At 54.6% G+C, this 24000-nt stretch overlaps 1 protein-coding gene across 3 annotated transcripts in view; it reads left to right on the top strand.

Moving 5' to 3' along the window:
- Positions 1-24000, top strand: part of tmod1 (tropomodulin 1) — a 114671-nt gene that overhangs the window by 22920 nt on the left and 67751 nt on the right. For all 3 annotated transcript variants that reach the window (XM_023952050.2, XM_023952021.2, XM_023952078.2), the window contains exons 2-3: positions 6271-6311; positions 6393-6538. In XM_023952050.2, coding sequence (XP_023807818.1) covers positions 6416-6538 — 123 coding nt within the window. In that variant the 5' untranslated portion in view covers positions 6271-6311; positions 6393-6415. The remainder of the gene's footprint in view (positions 1-6270; positions 6312-6392; positions 6539-24000) is intronic.

The following is a 24000-nucleotide window of genomic DNA, read 5'->3' on the forward strand; positions in this document are numbered from 1 at the left end:
TTGGAAAGGATGAGGTTAGGAAGGCTCTGAAAAGGATGAAGAGCGGAAAGGCCGTTGGTCCCGATGACGTACCTGTGGAGGTATGGAAGTGCTTAGGAGAGACAGCAGTGGAATTTCTAACGAGGTTGTTCAATAGGATTTTAGAGAGTGAGAAGATGCCTGAGGAATGGAGGAGAAGCGTTCTGGTCCCGATCTTTAAGAACAAGGGTGACACGCAGAACTGCAGCAACTATAGAGGAATAAAGTTGATGAGCCACACAATGAAGCTGTGGGAAAGAGTAGTAGAAGCCAGGCTTAGGAAGAAGGTGGAGATTTGTGAGCAGCAGTATGGTTTCATGCCCCGTAAGAGCACCACTGATGCCATTTTTGCTTTGAGAATGTTGATGGAAAAGTACAGAGATGGTCAGAAGGAGCTCCATTTTGTGTTCGTAGATTTAGAGAAGGCGTATGACAGGGTGCCGAGGGAGGAGCTGTGGTACTGTATGAGGTCGTCTGGAGTGGCAGAGAAGTATGTCAGAGTAGTTCAGGACATGTATGAGAGAAGTATGACGGTGGTGAGATGTGCTGTAGGTCAGACAGAGGAGTTCAAGGTGGAGGTGGGACTACACCAAGGATCAGCTTTGAGTCCTTTTTTGTTTGCTATGCTGATGGACAGGCTGACAGACGAGGTAAGACAGGAATCTCCCTGGACAATGATGTTTGCGGATGACATCGTAATTTGCAGTGAGAGCAGAGAGCAGGTGGAGGAACAGCTAGAGAGGTGGAGGTTTGCTCTGGAAAGAAGAGACATGAAGGTCAGTCGTAGTAAGACAGAATACATGTGTCTGAACGAGAGGGATCAAGGTAGAAGCGTTAGGTTACAGGGGGCTGAGGTGAAGAAGGTGCAGGAGTTTAAGTACTTGGGGTCAACAGTTCAGTGTGATGGGGAGTGTGGAAAAGAGGTGAAGAGGCGAGTGCAGGCAGGTTGGAGCGGGTGGAGGAAAGTGTCAGGAGTGTTGTGTGACAGAAGAGTGTCAGCAAGACTCAAAGGTAAGGTGTACAAGACAGTGGTGAGACCAGCTCTGCTCTATGGGTTAGAGACGGTAGCAGTGAGACAGAGACAAGAGGCTGAGATGGAGGTAGCGGAGATGAAGATGTTGAGGTTCTCCTTAGGAGTGACCAGGTTAGACAGGATAAGGAACGACTACATCAGAGGGACGGCTCATGTTGCCTGTGTTAGCGACAAAGTCAGAGAAGCCAGACTGAGATGGTTTGGACATGTTCAGAGGAGGGATAGTGGATATATTGGTAGAAAGATGTTGGAGATGGAGCTGCCTGGCAGGAGGGCAAGAGGACGGCCAAAGAGGAGATATATGGATGTCTTAACAGGGGACATGAAGTTGGCTAATGTTAGGGTTGAAGATGTCCATGATAGAGTGAGGTGGAAAAGGATGATTCGCTGTGGCCACCCCTGATGGGAAAAGCCGAAAGAGAAAGAAGATTGACTAATATATCATTTATAAATATTACTTAATAATTACATAGAATATAACAAAGTAAAAATGAGTCTGATCCACAAAGAAACATCAGCAACATGTATCTAGGTTTTGTAATTAGATACAATAATCTGAGTGAAATTTACTTGTGTAACCCTAGGTCTATCCTAGGCACTTTATCATTGGGAGTTGGGTCATCTAGACCCACTAGACCAGGGGTCGGGAACCTATGGCTCGCGAGCCATATATGGCTCTTTTGATGGTCACATGTGGCTCGCAGACAAATCTTTAATTATACTTTTTTTTTTTTCATTAGACCAGTCCTTGTCTGGCGCGATGCGATGCCAGAAGCGCGCAGTAGTAGTGGTGCTTGGAGAGAAAAATCTGTGCCAGCACTATCACTTAACTATTATCTATTATTTCACAGAGTTTGTACCAGCCGGAAACCTGTGAATTGCCGTGCCGAAAACTGCGCGCTCCCGTCTCTGAGAAAGAGCGTGCAGTTGCGGGGACGGGATGTTAGAGGAAGAAAGCAGGGGGGGGGGCACGGCCAGTAAGGTGAATCGCGCAGGGATTGTAATAACGTAAAACCCGCTGCCCGTCACTCACTGCAGCGTGTGAGTGTGTGTTTGGCTCCCCGTCTGCATGTGAGCAGTCTGTCTCACATCTACAGAACATTCAGACCTACGATCACGTTAAAGTCTCAACGCCTGCATGAAGCAGAAACTCACCACGTATCAACCAGACTAGACAATCAGCAAAACTACCATGAGAAATACTCATCATTTATCAGCAACAGCATAACGATGTTATTAAAAAGAATCCACAGACTTATTGTACTTTAAAAATGTTGAAATTACATCAAATGCACACATTCATTTGTATATTTAGTTTTAAACATATTGTTGCGGACTGAGTTTAACTTGGCTGTTGGGCCGCGTTAAAAGTTCTGGAGTTCATTGAACGCATCGATCAAGCAGAGATCTGATTGGCTCTCAGTTCTGTCGCTCAGGTGGTTGTTAGGTAGTTTGGACCAATGGGGTTCAGCTATTGGCCGAATAAGGGAAAGGGGAGGGCTGACGCGGCAGGAGCGAATATAAACTTGGGAGGAGCGCTCTCGTCTCGTCTCGGCGGGAGAGATTTAGGAGTTGCTGAATTAATTGTACGGCGTTCGTTGCGGTCTGCAGTAACCAGAATAAAGAACCTTAAAAGAGGTTAAGTCTCCGTGCCTCAGTGTGGGAAAGGGACACTACATTATTGTATGGCTCTTTCGAAATTACATTTAAAAATATGTGGCGTTTATGGCTCTCTTGGCCAAAAAGGTTCCCGACCCCTGCACTAGACAGTGCTCTGAACCATTTTTCTTCAATGATTTGTGATCTTCACTGGTGTCCATGGATTACATGAAATCTTTCCACCTTTGTCCACCTTTGTCATGGTAGGGAGAACATGTCAATGGAAGGGGGGGGGGGTCATCTAAGATAGCACAAGGGGTATATTTTCATAAACAATAAGATTAGATTAGATTAGATTAGATTTGTTTATTAATCCCACGAATGGAAAATTTCCTTGTCACAGTAGCATGGAGTTTGGCACAAGTATGTACAGACAGTAATGACAAGTTAGACAGACACACATTTGAAAGAATATATACAAAAGTAAGAGTGTTCTGATAAATAAACAGGGAAAGAGATGTGCAGGTATATATAGGTCATCTGTATATACAGTTTTGTACGGTGAATAAAAAACAAAAACTATGAAAACTATTTACTTAGGCTGGTGTTGAACAGCCTGATAGCAGCTGGGATGAAGGACCTACGATAGCGTTCCTTCTTGCATGGTGGGTGCAGCAGTCTGCCACTGAAGGAGCTGCTGAGGTCTGAAACAGTCTGGTACAGTGGGTGAGAGGGGTTGTCCATGATTGATGTCAGCTTGGCTAACATCCTCCTCTCACCCACCTCCTCGATGGAGTCCAGGGAGCAGTCCAGGACAGAGCCGGCCCGTCTGACCAGCTTGTTCAGTCTCTTCCTGTCTCTCTCCGAGCTTCCGCTGCTCCAGCAGACCACTGCATAAAGGATGGCTGAAGCCACCACAGAGTCATAAAAAGTTCTTAGCAGTGTCCTGCACACCCCAAAGGACCTCAGTCGTCTGAGCAGGTGGAGACGACTTTGGCCCTTCTTGTACAGGGCATTTGTGTTGTGTGTCCAGTCCAGTTTATTGTTTAGGTGAACACCCAGGTATTTATAGTCCTCCACGACCTCAATGTCCAAGCCCTGGATGTTCACCGGTGCAGTCAGATGTGGTTTCCTGCTGAAGTCGATCACCACCTCCTTTGTCTTGCTGGCGTTGATGTGCAGGTGGTTCAGGGCACACCAGTCCACAAAGTTGGTGATGACCTCCAGGTACTCCAGATCGTTTCCCTGAGATACCCGCCCGACAATGGCTGTATCATCAGAGAACTTTTGGAGGTGGCAGCTGTCAGTGTTGTGTGTGAAGTCCGATGTATACAGGGTGAAGAGGAAAGGAGAGAGCACAGTACCCTGTGGTACCCCAGTGCTGCAGACTACCACATCAGACACACAGTCATGAAGCTTCACATACTGCAGCCTGTTGGAGAGGTAGTCGATGGTCCATGCAGCCAGGCTACTGTTGACTCCAGCTCCCTCCAGCTTCCCCCTGAGCAGTGATGGTTTGATAGTGTTGAAAGCACTGGAGAAGTCAAAGAACATGACTCTCACAGTGCTACCAGTGTCGTCTAGATGGGAAAAGCATCTGTGCAGCAGGTAGATGACAGCGTCTTCCACACCTATTCCTGGACGATAGGCGAACTGCAGCGGGTCCATGTTGTCGTTCACCAGATGACGGAGGTGGTCCAGGATGATCCTCTCCATGGTCTTCATCAGATGAGAAGTTAGGACTACTGGCCTGAAGTGGTTCGGCTCACTGGGACGTGCAGTCTTTGGAACTGGGACCACGCAGGATGTTTTCCACAGGGTCGGAGCTCTCTCCAGACTGATGCTCATGTTGAAGATGTGCAGGAAAACCCCACAGAGTTGATCTGCACAGTCCTTGAGGAGTCTGGAGCTGATGCCATCTGGGCCAGTAGCCTTCCTTGGTTTGATCCTCCTCAGCTCCCTCCTCACCTGGTTCGTGGTTATGGAGAAGTTGGAGGGGTGATGTGAAAGGAGCCCTGTTATGTTGGGTGGGGGTTGGGGTGAATGGGTCCCCCCAGCAGAGTGTGGTGGAATAAGTGGTTCTAGTAAGTAAATTTTACTTAAAAATTTCCTAAGTACAATTTACAAGCATTTTCCGAGTGGAAAAATGTTCCTATATTTTTTTAAGTAAATGTCACTCCAAATTTTTTTCAGTGTACCTGGTTTTTGGTCCTCTCTTACACAATGTTCCACTTATTCTCCACCGACTCCACAGACATTGATTGAGTGAAAATCTTTTTCATTGGTGTCTCTGGTGTCAGAGTGGTATCAAGGTTAAAGCCAGCTGGTGATGTTCTGCCGGCCGGGTTTTTCAGAACGTTTTTGCAGTCTTAGGACCAGCAGTCTTAACTATTGTTAACAGTAGTCTTGCGTCCACACACAGCAGTGTGGTTTCCGTCATGGCCGTGGAAGTGGACCAGCTTTACACAATCTTTAGGGTGCTGGAGGGTTTGTGGGAGTTTGCTCATCCAGTCCATGTGTGTTTAATGGATTTGGAGAAGGCGTTCGACCACGTCCCCCGTGGTATCCTGTGGGGGGTGCTCTGGGAGTATGGAGTCCGGGGAGTCTTACTGAGGGCTGTCCGGTCTCTGTATGACCAGAGCAAGAGCTTGGTTTGCAGAGCCGACAGTAAGTCAGACTTGTTCCCGGTGCGCGTTGGACTCCGGCAGGGCTGCCCTCTATCACCGGTTCTGTGTGAGAGGAGACCAGGATCCTAACAAACAGACTGGCTATAATGTGATGAGCACAAAAAATGTAAAAAAGAAAAGAAAAGAAAAACGTAATCAACTATAATGCAAAATAAGTTTGACTTGAAACATATAAATTTTATTGAATGTAGGCCTAATTTGTGGTTTAAAATAATAGTCTTGTCATTATTTATGTTTTCAAAGCTGGCATCATTATAGCGCCATAAATGCAGACCTATTGACTGTATAAGAGAACTGAACTGAGTGACCCCCCCCCCCCCCCCCCCCGTGTTCCAAACAGGAAGTGGCTCCAAGATGCCAAAATGGACTTCTAAAGAGAAATAAACAGCTGTTACTCATTCAATCGATTGGTCTAAGCAATCTTGATCTGATACCTTATTTTTAACATCTTGATAATCCTCTTTTTTTTAAATGATGTCTTTTCTTTATTTACGTTATAAATAGACCAACCTTGAACGTTTGACAGATTTTCAAAGCACTGAACAGTCCGATTTATCAAAAAAATACAAAAACAGATGGTTCACAGCACATAAACTAAATGTCTATGGCACGGACACATTGTGGCTTTTTTGAAACATGAAAAAATTAGAACGAAGATCATCCTGTTTTTTTTTCCTGTAATACGGCTCCATAGGAAGCCGTTTAGAATTTGTTATCAGTTTTAAGCTGGTCTAAGTTCAAGTTGTTTTTGCTTGAATGTATTTTGTACCTGTACATTTTTGATATTTCAGTATAGATGTGAATACACACTGATTACAAATCAAGTAATACGCACAGACATATCTAAAGGTACACATAAATCCACAGCATTCATTTGTGATAATGGACTCCTCAAACACACTCCAAACATCTATTCTGTTTCTTTTCATTCAGACTTCTTCTCATCGTCTATTTCTTTTGGAGGTTTCACAGTGGTAAGTCACTTTTATGGCCTAAATCTCAACAAATCAAACATCACACATCTCTTAATGTAACCGTGGAAGCTTTTTCTGTAGCTCTTTCAGGTGTGAATTCCAGAATGTCGCTGTTGAGGAAGGAGATGGAGAAGTACAGAGATGTGGATGAAGATGAGCTGCTGAAGAAGCTGTCGGAGGACGAGCTGCTGCGCTTGGAGGATGAACTCCAGGAGCTGGATCCTGATGTAAGTTCAGATTGTTAAAGTTTCCGTCTGTTCCTATGAAGAGCGGCGAGACGGTTCAGCTGCCTGAATGTTATTGCTGGGTTTTCTTTTCATTTGGTACAAACACCAGTGGCATTTTGGGGTAAAAAAAAACAATTTTGACAATAATTTGAGGGGAAAAAAAGTCTTTTTATTGCTTTATTAGAATGTAAATCATTTCTATAAATTGCTGAGCTGTGTTACATTAATTAGTTCATGTAAATTATAAGAATTTAAAGAGATGCTACAGATGGTGAAACATGGAGGGAAAAAAGATTAAAAGTGATTTAGTTTGTGTTGAACTGGTTTGGATGACGGAAACGTCAGTAATTGGACTTAGATAAGAGACTAAACAGCAGCTGTGATATCTCTAATGTCTCTGTGTGTGAGTGAGTGTCTGTGAGTGTGTGCGTGTGTGAGTGTGAGTGTGCCGGTCTGTGCACCTGTGTGTGTTTGACTGTGTGCTTGTGTGTGTGTTTGTGGGTGTGTTAGTTTGTCAGTCTGTGGTGCCTGTGTGTGTGTCGGTGTGTCAGTCTGTGTGTGTGTAGGTGTGTGAGTGTGTCAGTCTGTGTGCTTGTGTGTGAGTGGCTGCAGGCGCTCCGTGACGTGGTGTCGGTCACCTGTTCCTTAACATTTGTTTTGACGGCACCTGGTTTTCCCGGCAGAGCGTCTGGCGGCACTTCGGCTTCAGTCCAGTAACACCCCCCCCCCCCCCCCCCATGCTGGACAGCAGGGGTATTGCTTCATGTCAGTTGTTGGGGGAACCTCCTGTCTCTATTTGCTTAACCCTTTTACTGATTCAAAGATTCAAAGACTGGCTGCTCAAGCAAACAGTTGAGCACATTTACAAATCATTTGATAGAAAACACAGAGGCCGAAATTCTCCCAGCAGAAGTGGAGCCTTGATGTTTCTGCTGTTGCTTTAGGTCAAACTTCTGCTGTGGGCGGGTCTGGAAACTGCCCTTAAGCTGCAACAGGGAAGCCTTACAATCATGAGCACAAAGACACTGACGCAATACAACAGTCTTTCCCAAAAATTAGAAAATAATAGAAAAATATACTAATTTCTTTAATTCCATTCAAAAATTGAACTTTCATAGAATATAGATTCAAGACCTACTGTGGTTTCTTTTGACATTAATTGGGGTTCCAGCTCATAAAACCCACAAGAACAGAATTTTAGTAAATTAGAATTCTGTGGAGAATTCCCAGTTTACTTCTCAGTTTATGCAAAAAGATAAAGATAGAGAATATGATCACATCGTGTCAATCAAAATAAAGTATTTTCAAAATAAATTCCCGTCTCCAACAGGCTGGACAGGGTTCAGGTCCTGCTAAAAAGCTGAAACCTGCATCTTCATCCAGATCCTCTTCAGGGAATCCTGAAGTCTAGAACATTCTACTGGATCATTGCAGTGACTTTGGATTTTAGTTTACCAACACCAGTGCTGGAGCCCAAATCTTGCCTGACTGAGATTTCATTCTGGACCTCCAGCAGCTCGGGTTCTGCTCCTCACCAGTCTCCCTTCCAAACCCTTTTCTGCTCAAACACAGCCAGACTCCTTAGCGAGTAACTTTAGTGGTTTACCCAGATCATGGTCAGTGATAGCCTTCTGAATAGAAGTCTGAAGTCTTCCCCATGTTGAACCCGACTGAGACAACTTAATGACATCTGGGGAGGTGCTTCGAGTTTAGTAGATGATTAGTTAGAGATTGGTTAGGCTCTTGCTGTAAGGATTCAGTGATTTTAGTTTTTCAGTTGTGTTCTTGGTTAGGGTCATGTGTTGTGTTGTTTCTCTATCAGTGTCTCCTGGGGGGTATTCCAGAAGGCCCGTTTAAACTCCCATGACTTTAACCCTGAACTCTGGCTGAAATCCGCCTGAATTTGCTTACTCTGGGTATGTCGGTTCCAAAAGACCGGATCTGGATCTGGTCTCCTGCATTTTGGATCGTAAACCACCAGCTCCTAACCCCTGCAGCCAGACTGCTGCATTCAGACTCCTGCAGCCAGACTCCTGCAGCCAGACCCCTGCAGCCAGACTCCTGCAGTCAGACTCCTGCAGCCAGACTCCTGCAGTCAGACTCCTGCAGCCAGACTCCTGCAGTCAGACTCCTGCAGCCAGACTCCTGCAGCCAGACCCCTGCAGCCAGACTCCTGCAGTCAGACTCCTGCAGCCAGACTCCTGCAGGAGGCTCCTGCAGCCAGACTCCTGCAGTCAGACTCCTGCAGTCAGACTGCTGCAGCCAGACTGCTGCAGTCAGACTCCTGCAGTCAGACTCCTGCAGCCAGACTCCTGCAGCTAGACTGCTGCAACCAGACTCCTGCAGCCAGACACCTGCAACCAGACTGCTGCAACCAGACTCCTGCAGCCAGACTGCTGCAACCACACTCCTGCAGCCAGACTCATGCAGCCAGACTGCTGCAACCAGACTCCTAAAGCCAGACTCCTGCAGTCAGACTCCTGCAGTCAGACTCCTGCAGCCAGACTCCTGCAGTCAGACTGCTGCAACCAGACTCCTGCAGTCAGACTCCTGCAGCCAGACTCCTGCAGCCAGACTCCTGCAGCCAGACTCCTGCGGCCAGACTGCTGCAATCAGACTCCTGCAGCCAGACTGCTGCAACCAGACTCCTGCAGCCAGACTCCTGCAACCAGACTGCTGCAACCAGACTCCTGCAGCCAGACTCCTGCAGCCAGACTGCTGCAACCAGACTCCTGCAGCCAGACTCCTGCAACCAGACTGCTGCAACCAGACTCCTAAAGCCAGACTCCTACAGCCAGAATCCTGCAGCCAGACTCCTGCAGTCAGACTCCTGCAACCAGACTGCTGCAACCAGACTCCTGCAGTCATACTCCTGCAGCCAGACCCCCTGCAGCCAGACTCCTGCAGCCAGACTCCTGCAGTCAGACTCCTGCAGTCAGACTCCTGCAGCCAGACTCCTGCAGCCAGACTCCTGCAGTCAGACTCCTGCAGTCAGACTCCTGCAGGAGGCTCCTGCAGCCAGACTCCTGCAGTCAGACTCCTGCAGTCAGACTGCTGCAGCCAGACTGCTGCAGTCAGACTCCTGCAGTCAGACTCCTGCAGCCAGACTCCTGCAGCTAGACTGCTGCAACCAGACTCCTGCAGCCAGACACCTGCAACCAGACTGCTGCAACCAGACTCCTGCAGCCAGACTGCTGCAACCACACTCCTGCAGCCAGACTCATGCAGCCAGACTGCTGCAACCAGACTCCTAAAGCCAGACTCCTGCAGTCAGACTCCTGCAGTCAGACTCCTGCAGCCAGACTCCTGCAGTCAGACTGCTGCAACCAGACTCCTGCAGTCAGACTCCTGCAGCCAGACTCCTGCAGCCAGACTCCTGCAGCCAGACTCCTGCGGCCAGACTGCTGCAATCAGACTCCTGCAGCCAGACTGCTGCAACCAGACTCCTGCAGCCAGACTCCTGCAACCAGACTGCTGCAACCAGACTCCTGCAGCCAGACTCCTGCAGCCAGACTGCTGCAACCAGACTCCTGCAGCCAGACTCCTGCAACCAGACTGCTGCAACCAGACTCCTAAAGCCAGACTCCTACAGCCAGAATCCTGCAGCCAGACTCCTGCAGTCAGACTCCTGCAACCAGACTGCTGCAACCAGACTCCTGCAGTCATACTCCTGCAGCCAGACCCCCTGCAGCCAGACTCCTGCAGCCAGACTCCTGCAGTCAGACTCCTGCAGTCAGACTCCTGCAGCCAGACTCCTGCAGCCAGACTCCTGCAGTCAGACTCCTGCAGTCAGACTCCTGCAGGAGGCTCCTGCAGCCAGACTCCTGCAGCCAGACTGCTGCAACCAGACTCCTGCAGCCAGACTCATGCAGCCAGACTCCTGCAACCAGACTGCTGCAACCAGACTCCTAAAGCCAGACTCCTGCAGTCAGACTCCTGCAGTCAGACTCCTGCAGCCAGACTGCTGCAGTCAGACTCCTGTAGTCAGACTCCTGCAGTCAAACTCCTGCAGCCAGACTCCTGCAGCCATACTGCTGCAACCAGACTCCTGCAGCCAGACTGCTGCAACCAGACTCCTGCAGCCAGAGTGCTGCAACCAGACTCCTGCAGCCAGACTACTGCAACCAGACTGCTGCAACCAGACTCCTAAAGCCAGACTCCTCCAGCCAGACTCCTGCAGTCAGACTCCTGCAGTCAGACTCCTGCAGTCAGACTCCTGCAGTCAGACTCCTGCAGCCAGACTCCTGCAGTCAGACTCCTGCAGCCAGACTTCTGCAGTCAGACTCCTGCAGCCAGACCCCTGCAGCCAGACCCCTGCAGCCAGAATCCTGCAGCCAGACTCCTGCAGTCAGACTCCTGCAGTCAGACTGCTGCAGCCAGACTGCTGCAGTCAGACTCCTGCAGTCAGACTCCTGCAGCCAGACTCCTGCAGCCAAACTGCTGCAGCCAGACTCCTGCAGCCAGACCCCTGCAGCCAGACCCCTGCAGCCAGACTCCTGCAGTCAGAATCCTGCAGCCAGACTCCTGCAGTCAGACTGCTGCAGCCAGACTGCTGCAGTCAGACTCCTGCAGTCAGACTCCTGCAGCCAGACTCCTGCAGCTAGACTCCTGCAGTCAGACTGCTGCAGCCAGACTGCTGCAGTCAGACTCCTGCAGTCAGACTCCTGCAGCCAGACTCCTGCAGCTAGACTGCTGCAACCAGACTCCTGCAGCCAGACGCCTGCAACCAGACTGCTGCAACCAGACTCCTGCAGCCAGACTGCTGCAGTCAGACTCCTGCAGCCAGACTGCTGCAACCAGACTCCTGCAGCCAGACGCCTGCAACCAGACTGATGTAACCAGACTCCTGCAACCAGACTGCTGCAACCAGACTCCTGCAGCTAGACTCCTGCAGTCAGACTCCTGCAGCCAGACTGCTGCAGTCAGACTCCTGCAGTCAGACTCCTGCAGTCAGACTCCTGCAGCCAGACTCCTGCAGCCAGACCCCTGCAGCCAGACTCCTGCAGTCAGACTCCTGCAGCCAGACTCCTGCAGGAGGCTCCTGCAGCCAGACTCCTGCAGCCAGACTCCTGCAGCCAGACTGCTGCAACCAGACTCCTGCAGCCAGACTGCTGCAACCAGACTCCTGCAGCCAGACGCCTGCAACCAGACTGATGAAACCAGACTCCTGCAACCAGACTCCTGCAGCCAGACTCCTGCAGTCAGACTGCTTCAACCAGACTCCTGCAGCCAGACTCCTGCAGTCAGACTCCTGCAGCCAGACTCCTGCAGCCAGACTCCTGCAGTCAGACTCCTGCAGCCAGACTCCTGCAGTCAGACTGCTGCAGCCAGACTGCTGCAGTCAGACTCCTGTAGTCAGACTCCTGCAGTCAGACTCCTGCAGCCAGACTCCTGCAGCCAAACTGCTGCAGCCAGACTCCTGCAGCCAGACCCCTGCAGCCAGACCCCTGCAGCCAGACTCCTGCAGTCAGAATCCTGCAGCCAGACTCCTGCAGGAGGCTCCTGCAGCCAGACTCCTGCAGCCAGACTCCTGCAGCCAGACTGCTGCAACCAGACTCCTGCAGCCAGACTGCTGCAACCAGACTCCTGCAGCCAGACGCCTGCAACCAGACTGATGCAACCAGACTCCTGCAGCCAGACTCCTGCACTCAGACTGCTGCAACCAGACTCCTGCAACCAGACTCCTGCAGTTAGACTCCTGCAGCCAGACTCCTGCAGCCAGACTCCTGCAGTCAGACTCCTGCAGCCAGACTCCTGCAGTCAGACTGCTGCAGCCAGTCTCCTGCAGTCAGACTCCTGCAGTCAGACTGCTGCAACCAGACTCCTGCAGCCAGACTGCTGCAACCAGACTCCTGCAGCCAGACGCCTGCAACCAGACTGCTGCAACCAGACTCCTGCAGCCAGACTCCTGCAGCCAGACCCTTGCAGCCAGACCCCTGCAGCCAGACTACTGCAGTCAGAATCCTGCAGCCAGACTCCTGCAGTCAGACTCCTGCAGTCAGACTGCTGCAGCCAGACTGCTGCAGTCAGACTCCTGCAGTCAGACTCCTGCAGCTAGACTGCTGCAACCAGACTCCTGCAGCCAGACACCTGCAACCAGACTGCTGCAACCAGACTCCTGCAGCCAGACGCCTGCAACCAGACTGCTGCAACCAGACTCCTGCAACCAGACTGCTGCAGTCAGACTCCTGCAGCCAGACTCCTGCAGCCAGACTCCTGCAGTCAGACTCCTGCAACCAGACTGCTGCAACCAGACTCCTGCAGCCAGACACCTGCAACCAGACTGCTGCAACCAGACTCCTGCAGCCAGACGCCTGCAACCAGACTGATGCAACCAGACTCCTGCAACCAGACTCCTGCAGCCAGACTCCTGCAGTCAGACTGCTGCAACCAGACTCCTGCAGCCAGACTCCTGCAGCCAGATTCCTGCAGCCAGACTCCTGCAGCCAGAGTCCTGCAGTCAGACTCCTGCAGCCAGACTCCTGCAGTCAGACTGCTGCAGCCAGACTGCTGCAGTCAGACTCCTGTAGTCAGACTCCTGCAGCCAGACTTCTGCAGCCAGACTGCTGCAACCAGACTCCTGCAGCCAGACGCCTGCAACCAGACTGCTGCAACCAGACTCCTGCAGCCAGACTCCTGCAGCCAGACCCTTGCAGCCAGACTCCTGCAGTCAGAATCCTGCAGCCAGACTCCTGCAGTCAGACTCCTGCAGTCAGACTGCTGCAGCCAGACTGCTGCAGTCAGACTCCTGCAGTCAGACTCCTGCAGCCAGACTCCTGCAGCTAGACTGCTGCAACCAGACTCCTGCAGCCAGACACCTGCAACCAGACTGCTGCAACCAGACTCCTGCAGCCAGACGCCTACAACCAGACTGCTGCAACCAGACGCCTGCAACCAGACTGCTGCAACCAGACTCCTGCAGCCAGACTCCTGCAGCCAGACCCTTGCAGCCAGACCCCTGCAGCCAGACTCCTGCAGTCAGAATCCTGCAGCCAGACTCCTGCAGTCAGACTCCTGCAGTCAGACTGCTGCAGCCAGACTGCTACAGTCAGACTCCTGCAGTCAGACTCCTGCAGCCAGACTCCTGCAGCTAGACTGCTGCAACCAGACTCCTGCAGCCAGACACCTGCAACCAGACTGCTGCAGCCAGACTCCTGCAGCCAGACGCCTGCAACCAGACTGCTGCAACCAGACTCCTGCAGCCAGACTGCTGCAGTCAGACTCCTGCAGCCAGACTCCTGCAGCCAAACTGCTGCAGCCAGACTCCTGCAGCCAGACCCCTGCAGCCAGACCCCTGCAGCCAGACTCCTGCAGTCAGAATCCTGCAGCCAGACTCCTGCAGTCAGACTGCTGCAGCCAGACTGCTGCAGTCAGACTCCTGCAGTCAGACTCCTGCAGCCAGACTCCTGCAGCTAGACTGCTGCAACCAGACTCCTGCAGCCAGACGCCTGCAACCAGACTGCTGCAACCAGACTCCTGCAGCCAGACTGCTGCAACCAGACTGCTGCAGTCAGACTCCTGCAGTCAGACTCCTGCAGTCAGACTCCTGCAGCCAGACTCCTGCAGCCAGACCCCTGCAGCCAGACTCCTGCAGTCAGACTCCTGCAGCCAGACTCCTGCAGGAGGCTCCTGCAGCCAGACTCCTGCAGCCAGACTCCTGCAGCCAGACTGCTGCAACCAGACTCCTGCAGCCAGACTGCTGCAACCAGACTCCTGCAGCCAGACGCCTGCAACCAGACTGATGAAACCAGACTCCTGCAACCAGACTCCTGCAGCCAGACTCCTGCAGTCAGACTGCTTCAACCAGACTCCTGCAGCCAGACGCCTGCAACCAGACTGATGTAACCAGACTCCTGCAACCAGACTGCTGCAACCAGACTCCTGCAGCTAGACTCCTGCAGTCAGACTCCTGCAGCCAGACTGCTGCAGTCAGACTCCTGCAGTCAGACTCCTGCAGTCAGACTCCTGCAGCCAGACTCCTGCAGCCAGACCCCTGCAGCCAGACTCCTGCAGTCAGACTCCTGCAGCCAGACTCCTGCAGGAGGCTCCTGCAGCCAGACTCCTGCAGCCAGACTCCTGCAGCCAGACTGCTGCAACCAGACTCCTGCAGCCAGACTGCTGCAACCAGACTCCTGCAGCCAGACGCCTGCAACCAGACTGATGAAACCAGACTCCTGCAACCAGACTCCTGCAGCCAGACTCCTGCAGTCAGACTGCTTCAACCAGACTCCTGCAGCCAGACTCCTGCAGTCAGACTCCTGCAGCCAGACTCCTGCAGCCAGACTCCTGCAGTCAGACTCCTGCAGCCAGACTCCTGCAGTCAGACTGCTGCAGCCAGACTGCTGCAGTCAGACTCCTGTAGTCAGACTCCTGCAGTCAGACTCCTGCAGCCAGACTCCTGCAGCCAAACTGCTGCAGCCAGACTCCTGCAGCCAGACCCCTGCAGCCAGACCCCTGCAGCCAGACTCCTGCAGTCAGAATCCTGCAGCCAGACTCCTGCAGGAGGCTCCTGCAGCCAGACTCCTGCAGCCAGACTCCTGCAGCCAGACTGCTGCAACCAGACTCCTGCAGCCAGACTGCTGCAACCAGACTCCTGCAGCCAGACGCCTGCAACCAGACTGATGCAACCAGACTCCTGCAGCCAGACTCCTGCAGTCAGACTGCTGCAACCAGACTCCTGCAACCAGACTCCTGCAGTTAGACTCCTGCAGCCAGACTCCTGCAGCCAGACTCCTGCAGTCAGACTCCTGCAGCCAGACTCCTGCAGTCAGACTGCTGCAGCCAGTCTCCTGCAGTCAGACTCCTGCAGTCAGACTCCTGCAACCAGACTCCTGCAGCCAGACTGCTGCAACCAGACTCCTGCAGCCAGACGCCTGCAACCAGACTGCTGCAACCAGACTCCTGCAGCCAGACTCCTGCAGCCAGACCCTTGCAGCCAGACCCCTGCAGCCAGACTACTGCAGTCAGAATCCTGCAGCCAGACTCCTGCAGTCAGACTCCTGCAGTCAGACTGCTGCAGCCAGACTGCTGCAGTCAGACTCCTGCAGTCAGACTCCTGCAGCTAGACTGCTGCAACCAGACTCCTGCAGCCAGACACCTGCAACCAGACTGCTGCAACCAGACTCCTGCAGCCAGACGCCTGCAACCAGACTGCTGCAACCAGACTCCTGCAACCAGACTGCTGCAGTCAGACTCCTGCAGCCAGACTCCTGCAGCCAGACTCCTGCAGTCAGACTCCTGCAACCAGACTGCTGCAACCAGACTCCTGCAGCCAGACACCTGCAACCAGACTGCTGCAACCAGACTCCTGCAGCCAGACGCCTGCAACCAGACTGATGCAACCAGACTCCTGCAACCAGACTCCTGCAGCCAGACTCCTGCAGTCAGACTGCTGCAACCAGACTCCTGCAGCCAGACTCCTGCAGCCAGATTCCTGCAGCCAGACTCCTGCAGCCAGAGTCCTGCAGTCAGACTCCTGCAGCCAGACTCCTGCAGTCAGACTGCTGCAGCCAGACTGCTGCAGTCAGACTCCTGTAGTCAGACTCCTGCAGCCAGACTTCTGCAGCCAGACTGCTGCAACCAGACTCCTGCAGCCAGACGCCTGCAACCAGACTGCTGCAACCAGACTCCTGCAGCCAGACTCCTGCAGCCAGACCCTTGCAGCCAGACTCCTGCAGTCAGAATCCTGCAGCCAGACTCCTGCAGTCAGACTCCTGCAGTCAGACTGCTGCAGCCAGACTGCTGCAGTCAGACTCCTGCAGTCAGACTCCTGCAGCCAGACTCCTGCAGCTAGACTGCTGCAACCAGACTCCTGCAGCCAGACACCTGCAACCAGACTGCTGCAACCAGACTCCTGCAGCCAGACGCCTACAACCAGACTGCTGCAACCAGACGCCTGCAACCAGACTGCTGCAACCAGACTCCTGCAGCCAGACTCCTGCAGCCAGACCCTTGCAGCCAGACCCCTGCAGCCAGACTCCTGCAGTCAGAATCCTGCAGCCAGACTCCTGCAGTCAGACTCCTGCAGTCAGACTGCTGCAGCCAGACTAATACAGTCAGACTCCTGCAGTCAGACTCCTGCAGCCAGACTCCTGCAGCTAGACTGCTGCAACCAGACTCCTGCAGCCAGACACCTGCAACCAGACTGCTGCAGCCAGACTCCTGCAGCCAGACGCCTGCAACCAGACTGCTGCAACCAGACTCCTGCAGCCAGACTGCTGCAGTCAGACTCCTGCAGCCAGACTCCTGCAGCCAAACTGCTGCAGCCAGACTCCTGCAGCCAGACCCCTGCAGCCAGACCCCTGCAGCCAGACTCCTGCAGTCAGAATCCTGCAGCCAGACTCCTGCAGTCAGACTGCTGCAGCCAGACTGCTGCAGTCAGACTCCTGCAGTCAGACTCCTGCAGCCAGACTCCTGCAGCTAGACTGCTGCAACCAGACTCCTGCAGCCAGACGCCTGCAACCAGACTGCTGCAACCAGACTCCTGCAGCCAGACTGCTGCAGTCAGACTCCTGCAGCCAGACTGCTGCAACCAGACTCCTGCAGCCAGACGCCTGCAACCAGACTGATGTAACCAGACTCCTGCAACCAGACTGCTGCAACCAGACTCCTGCAGCTAGACTCCTGCAGTCAGACTCCTGCAGCCAGACTGCTGCAGTCAGACTCCTGCAGTCAGACTCCTGCAGTCAGACTCCTGCAGCCAGACTCCTGCAGCCAGACTGCTGCAACCAGACTCCTGCAGCCAGACTGCTGCAACCAGACTCCTGCAGCCAGACGCCTCCAACCAGACTGATGCAACCAGACTCCTGCAACCAGACTCCTGCAGCCAGACTCCTGCAGTCAGACTGCTGCAACCAGACTCCTGCAGCCAGACTCCTTTAGTTAGACTCCTGCAGCCAGACTCCTGCAGCCAGACTCCTGCAGTCAGACTCCTGCAGCCAGACTCCTGCAGTCAGACTGCTGCAGCCAGTCTCCTGCAGTCAGACTCCTGCAGTCAGACTCCTGCAACCAGACTCCTGCAGCCAGACTGCTGCAACCAGACTCCTGCAGCCAGACGCCTGCAACCAGACTGCTGCAACCAGACTCCTGCAGCCAGACTCCTGCAGCCAGACCCTTGCAGCCAGACCCCTGCAGCCAGACTACTGCAGTCAGAATCCTGCAGCCAGACTCCTGCAGTCAGACTCCTGCAGTCAGACTGCTGCAGCCAGACTGCTGCAGTCAGACTCCTGCAGTCAGACTCCTGCAGCTAGACTGCTGCAACCAGACTCCTGCAGCCAGACACCTGCAACCAGACTGCTGCAACCAGACTCCTGCAGCCAGACGCCTGCAACCAGACTGCTGCAACCAGACTCCTGCAACCAGACTGCTGCAGTCAGACTCCTGCAGCCAGACTCCTGCAGCCAGACTCCTGCAGTCAGACTCCTGCAACCAGACTCCTGCAACCAGACTGATGCAACCAGACTCCTGCAACCAGACTCCTGCAGCCAGACTCCTGCAGTCAGACTGCTGCAACCAGACTCCTGCAGCCAGACTCCTGCAGCCAGACCCCTGCAGCCAGACTACTGCAGTCAGAATCCTGCAGCCAGACTCCTGCAGTCAGACTCCTGCAGTCAGACTGCTGCAGCCAGACTGCTGCAGTCAGACTCCTGCAGTCAGACTCCTGCAGCTAGACTGCTGCAACCAGACTCCTGCAGCCAGACACCTGCAACCAGACTCCTGCAGCCAGACTCCTGCAGCTAGACTGCTGCAACCAGACTCCTGCAGCCAGACACCTGCAACCAGACTGCTGCAACCAGACTCCTGCAGCCAGACGCCTGCAACCAGACTGCTGCAACCAGACGCCTGCAACCAGACTGCTGCAACCAGACTCCTGCAGCCAGACTCCTGCAGCCAGACCCTTGCAGCCAGACCCCTGCAGCCAGACTCCTGCAGTCAGAATCCTGCAGCCAGACTCCTGCAGTCAGACTCCTGCAGTCAGACTGCTGCAGCCAGACTGCTACAGTCAGACTCCTGCAGTCAGACTCCTGCAGCCAGACTCCTGCAGCTAGACTGCTGCAACCAGACTCCTGCAGCCAGACACCTGCAACCAGACTGCTGCAACCAGACTCCTGCAGCCAGACGCCTGCAACCAGACTGCTGCAACCAGACTCCTGCAGCCAGACTGCTGCAGTCAGACTCCTGCAGCCAGACTCCTGCAGCCAGACTGCTGCAACCAGACTCCTGCAGCCAGACGCCTGCAGCCAGACTCCTGCAGCCAGACTCCTGCAACCAGACTGCTGCAACCAGACTCCTGCAGCTAGACTCCTGCAGCTAGACTCCTGCAGTCAGACTCCTGCAGCCAGACTGCTGCAGTCAGACTCCTGCAGTCAGACTCCTGCAGCCAGACTCCTGCAGCCAGACTCCTGCGGCCAGACTGCTGCAATCAGACTCCTGCAGCCAGACTCCTGCAGCCAGACTCCTGCAACCAGACTGCTGCAACCAGACTCCTAAAGCCAGACTCCTAAAGCCAGACTCCTACAGCCAGAATCCTGCAGCCAGACTCCTGCAGTCAGACTCCTGCAACCAGACTGCTGCAACCAGACTCCTGCAGCCAGACCCCCTGCAGCCAGACTCCTGCAGCCAGACTCCTGCAGCCAGACTCCTGCAGTCAGACTCCTGCAGTCAGACTCCTGCAGCCAGACTCCTGCAGCCAGACTCCTGCAGTCAGACTCCTGCAGTCAGACTCCTGCAGTCAGACTCCTGCAGTCAGACTCCTGCAGTCAGACTCCTGCAGGAGGCTCCTGCAGCCAGACTCCTGCAGCCAGACCCCTGCAACCAGACTCCTGCAGCCAGACTCATGCAGCCAGACTCCTGCAACCAGACTGCTGCAACCAGACTCCTAAAGCCAGACTCCTGCAGTCAGACTCCTGCAGTCAGACTCCTGCAGCCAGACTGCTGCAGTCAGACTCTAGTAGTCAGACTCCTGCAGTCAAACTCCTGCAGCCAGACTCCTGCAGCCATACTGCTGCAACCAGACTCCTGCAGCCAGACGCCTGCAACCAGACTGCTGCAACCAGACTCCTGCAACCAGACTGCTGCAACCAGACTCCTGCAGCTAGACTCCTGCAGCTAGACTCCTGCAGTCAGACTCCTGCAGTCAGACTCCTGCAGCCAGACTCCTGCAGCCAGACTCCTGCGGCCAGACTGCTGCAATCAGACTCCTGCAGCCAGACTCCTGCAGCCAGACTCCTGCAACCAGACTGCTGCAACCAGACTCCTAAAGCCAGACTCCTAAAGCCAGACTCCTACAGCCAGAATCCTGCAGCCAGACTCCTGCAGTCAGACTCCTGCAACCAGACTGCTGCAACCAGACTCCTGCAGCCAGACCCCCTGCAGCCAGACTCCTGCAGCCAGACTCCTGCAGCCAGACTCCTGCAGTCAGACTCCTGCAGTCAGACTCCTGCAGCCAGACTCCTGCAGCCAGACTCCTGCAGTCAGACTCCTGCAGTCAGACTCCTGCAGTCAGACTCCTGCAGTCAGACTCCTGCAGTCAGACTCCTGCAGGAGGCTCCTGCAGCCAGACTCCTGCAGCCAGACCCCTGCAACCAGACTCCTGCAGCCAGACTCATGCAGCCAGACTCCTGCAACCAGACTGCTGCAACCAGACTCCTAAAGCCAGACTCCTGCAGTCATACTCCTGCAGTCAGACTCCTGCAGCCAGACTGCTGCAGTCAGACTCCTGTAGTCAGACTCCTGCAGTCAAACTCCTGCAGCCAGACTCCTGCAGCCATACTGCTGCAACCAGACTCCTGCAGCCAGACTGCTGCAACCAGACTCCTGCAGCCAGACTGCTGCAACCAGACTCCTGCAGCCAGACTACTGCAACCAGACTGCTGCAACCAGACTCCTAAAGCCAGACTCCTCCAGCCAGACTCCTGCAGTCAGACTCCTGCAGTCAGACTCCTGCAGTCAGACTCCTGCAGTCAGACTCCTGCAGCCAGACTCCTGCAGTCAGACTCCTGCAGCCAGACTTCTGCAGTCAGACTCCTGCAGCCAGACCCCTGCAGCCAGACCCCTGCAGCCAGAATCCTGCAGCCAGACTCCTGCAGTCAGACTCCTGCAGTCAGACTGCTGCAGCCAGACTGCTGCAGTCAGACTCCTGCAGTCAGACTCCTGCAGCCAGACTCCTGCAGCCAAACTGCTGCAGCCAGACTCCTGCAGCCAGACCCCTGCAGCCAGACCCCTGCAGCCAGACTCCTGCAGTCAGAATCCTGCAGCCAGACTCCTGCAGTCAGACTGCTGCAACCAGACTCCTGCAGCCAGACTCCTGCAACCAGACTGCTGCAACCAGACTCCTGCAGCCAGACTCCTGCAGTCAGACTCCTGCAGTCAGACTCCTGCAGCCAGACTGCTGCAGTCAGACTCCTGTATTTAGACTCCTGCAGTCAAACTCCTGCAGCCAGAATCCTGCAGCCAGACTCCTGTAGTCAGACTCCTGCAGTCAAACTCCTGCAGCCAGACTCCTGCAGCCATACTGCTGCAACCAGACTCCTGCAGCCAGACTGCTGCAACCAGACTCCTGCAGCCAGACTGCTGCAACCAGACTCCTGCAGCCAGACTACTGCAACCAGACTGCTGCAACCAGACTCCTAAAGCCAGACTCCTCCAGCCAGACTCCTGCAGTCAGACTCCTGCAGTCAGACTCCTGCAGTCAGACTCCTGCAGTCAGACTCCTGCAGCCAGACTCCTGCAGTCAGACTCCTGCAGCCAGACTTCTGCAGTCAGACTCCTGCAGCCAGACTGCTGCAGTCAGACTCCTGCAGTCAGACTCCTGCAGCCAGACTCCTGCAGCCAAACTGCTGCAGCCAGACTCCTGCAGCCAGACCCCTGCAGCCAGACCCCTGCAGCCAGACTCCTGCAGTCAGAATCCTGCAGCCAGACTCCTGCAGTCAGACTGCTGCAACCAGACTCCTGCAGCCAGACTCCTGCAACCAGACTGCTGCAACCAGACTCCTAAAGCCAGACTCCTGCAGTCAGACTCCTGCAGTCAGACTCCTGCAGCCAGACTGCTGCAGTCAGACTCCTGTATTTAGACTCCTGCAGTCAACTACTGCAGCCAGAATCCTGCAGCCAGACTCCTGTAGTCAGACTCCTGCAGTCAAACTCCTGCAGCCAGACTCCTGCAGCCATACTGCTGCAACCAGACTCCTGCAGCCAGACTGCTGCAACCAGACTCCTGCAGCCAGACTGCTGCAACCAGACTCCTGCAGCCAGACTACTGCAACCAGACTGCTGCAACCAGACTCCTAAAGCCAGACTCCTCCAGCCAGACTCCTGCAGTCAGACTCCTGCAGTCAGACTCCTGCAGTCAGACTCCTGCAGTCAGACTCCTGCAGCCAGACTCCTGCAGTCAGACTCCTGCAGCCAGACTTCTGCAGTCAGACTCCTGCAGCCAGACCCCTGCAGCCAGACCCCTGCAGCCAGAATCCTGCAGCCAGACTCCTGCAGTCAGACTCCTGCAGTCAGACTGCTGCAGCCAGACTGCTGCAGTCAGACTCCTGCAGTCAGACTCCTGCAGCCAGACTCCTGCAGCCAAACTGCTGCAGCCAGACTCCTGCAGCCAGACCCCTGCAGCCAGACCCCTGCAGCCAGACTCCTGCAGTCAGAATCCTGCAGCCAGACTCCTGCAGTCAGACTGCTGCAACCAGACTCCTGCAGCCAGACTCCTGCAACCAGACTGCTGCAACCAGACTCCTAAAGCCAGACTCCTGCAGTCAGACTCCTGCAGTCAGACTCCTGCAGCCAGACTGCTGCAGTCAGACTCCTGTAGTCAGACTCCTGCAGTCAAACTCCTGCAGCCAGAATCCTGCAGCCAGACTCCTGCAGTCAGACTCCTGCAGTCAGACTCCTGCAGCCAGACTGCTGCAGTCAGACTCCTGCAGTCAGACTCCTGCAGCCAGACTCCTGCAGCCAGACTGCTGCAACCAGACTCCTGCAGCCAGACGCCTGCAACCAGACTGCTGCAACCAGACTCCTGCAGCCAGTCTCCTGCAGCCAGACCCCTGCAGCCAGACCCCTGCAGCCAGACTCCTGCTGTCAGAATCCTGCAGCCAGACTCCTGCAGTCAGACTCCTGCAGTCAGACTGCTGCAGCCAGACTGCTGCAGTCAGACTCCTGCAGTCAGACTCCTGCAGCCAGACTCCTGCAGCCAGACTGCTGCAACCAGACTCCTGCAGCCAGACTCCTGCAGCCAGACTGCTGCAACCAGACTCCTGCAGCCAGACGCCTGCAACCAGACTGCTGCAACCAGACTCCTGCAGCCAGATTGCTGCAGTCAGACTCCTGCAGCCAGTCTCCTGCAGCCAGACTGCTGCAACCAGACTCCTGCAGCCAGACGCCTGCAACCAGACTGCTGCAACCAGACTGCTGCAACCAGACTCCTGCAGCCATACTCCTGCAATCAGACTCCTGCAGTCAGACTCCTGCAGCCAGACTGCTGCAGTCAGACTCCTGCAGTCAGACTCCTGAAGTCAGACTCCTGCAGCCAGACGCCTGCGACCAGACTGCCGCAATCAGACTCCTGCAGCCAGACTGCTGCAACCAGACTCCTGCAGCCAGACTCCTGCAACCAGACTGCTGCAACCAGACTCCTAAAGCCAGACTCCTACAGCCAGACTCCTGCAGCCAGACTCCTGCAGTCAGACTCCTGCAACCAGACTGCTGCAACCAGACTGCTGCAACCAGACTCCTGCAGTCAGACTCCTGCAGCCAGACTCCTGCAGCCAGACTCCTGCAGTCAGACTCCTGCAGTCAGACTCCTGCAGCCAGACTCCTGCAGCCAGACTCCTGCAGTCAGACTCCTGCAGTCAGACTCCTGCAGTCAGACTCCTGCAGGAGGCTCCTGCAGCCAGACTCCTACAGCCAGACTCCTGCAGCCAGACTCCTGCAGCCAGACTGCTGCAACCAGACTCCTGCAGCCAGACTCATGCAGCCAGACTGCTGCAACCAGACTCCTAAAGCCAGACTCCTGCAGTCAGACTCCTGCAGTCAGACTCCTGCAGCCAGACTCCTGCAGCCAGACTGCTGCAACCAGACTCCTGCAGCCAGACTCCTGCAACCAGACTGCTGCAACCAGACTCCTGCAGCCAGACTCCTGCAGTCAGACTCCTGCAGTCAGACTCCTGCAGCCAGACTGCTGCAGTCAGACTCCTGTAGTCAGACTCCTGCAGTCAAACTCCTGCAGCCAGACTCCTGCAGCCAGACTGCTGCAACCAGACTCCTGCAGCCAGACTGCTGCAACCAGACTCCTTCAGCCAGACTGCTGCAACCAGACTCCTGCAGCCAGACTCCTGCAACCAGACTGCTGCAACCAGACTCCTGCAGTCAGACTCCTGCAGCCAGACTCCTGCAGCCAGACTCCTGCAGTCAGACTCCTGCAGCTAGACTTCTGCAGTCAGACTCCTGCAGCCAGACCCCTGCAGCCA

This window comes from Oryzias latipes, chromosome 1 (assembly GCF_053564925.1).
Source record: "Oryzias latipes strain Hd-rR chromosome 1, Olatipes_Hd-rR_3.1".
NCBI lineage: Eukaryota > Metazoa > Chordata > Actinopteri > Beloniformes > Adrianichthyidae > Oryzias > Oryzias latipes.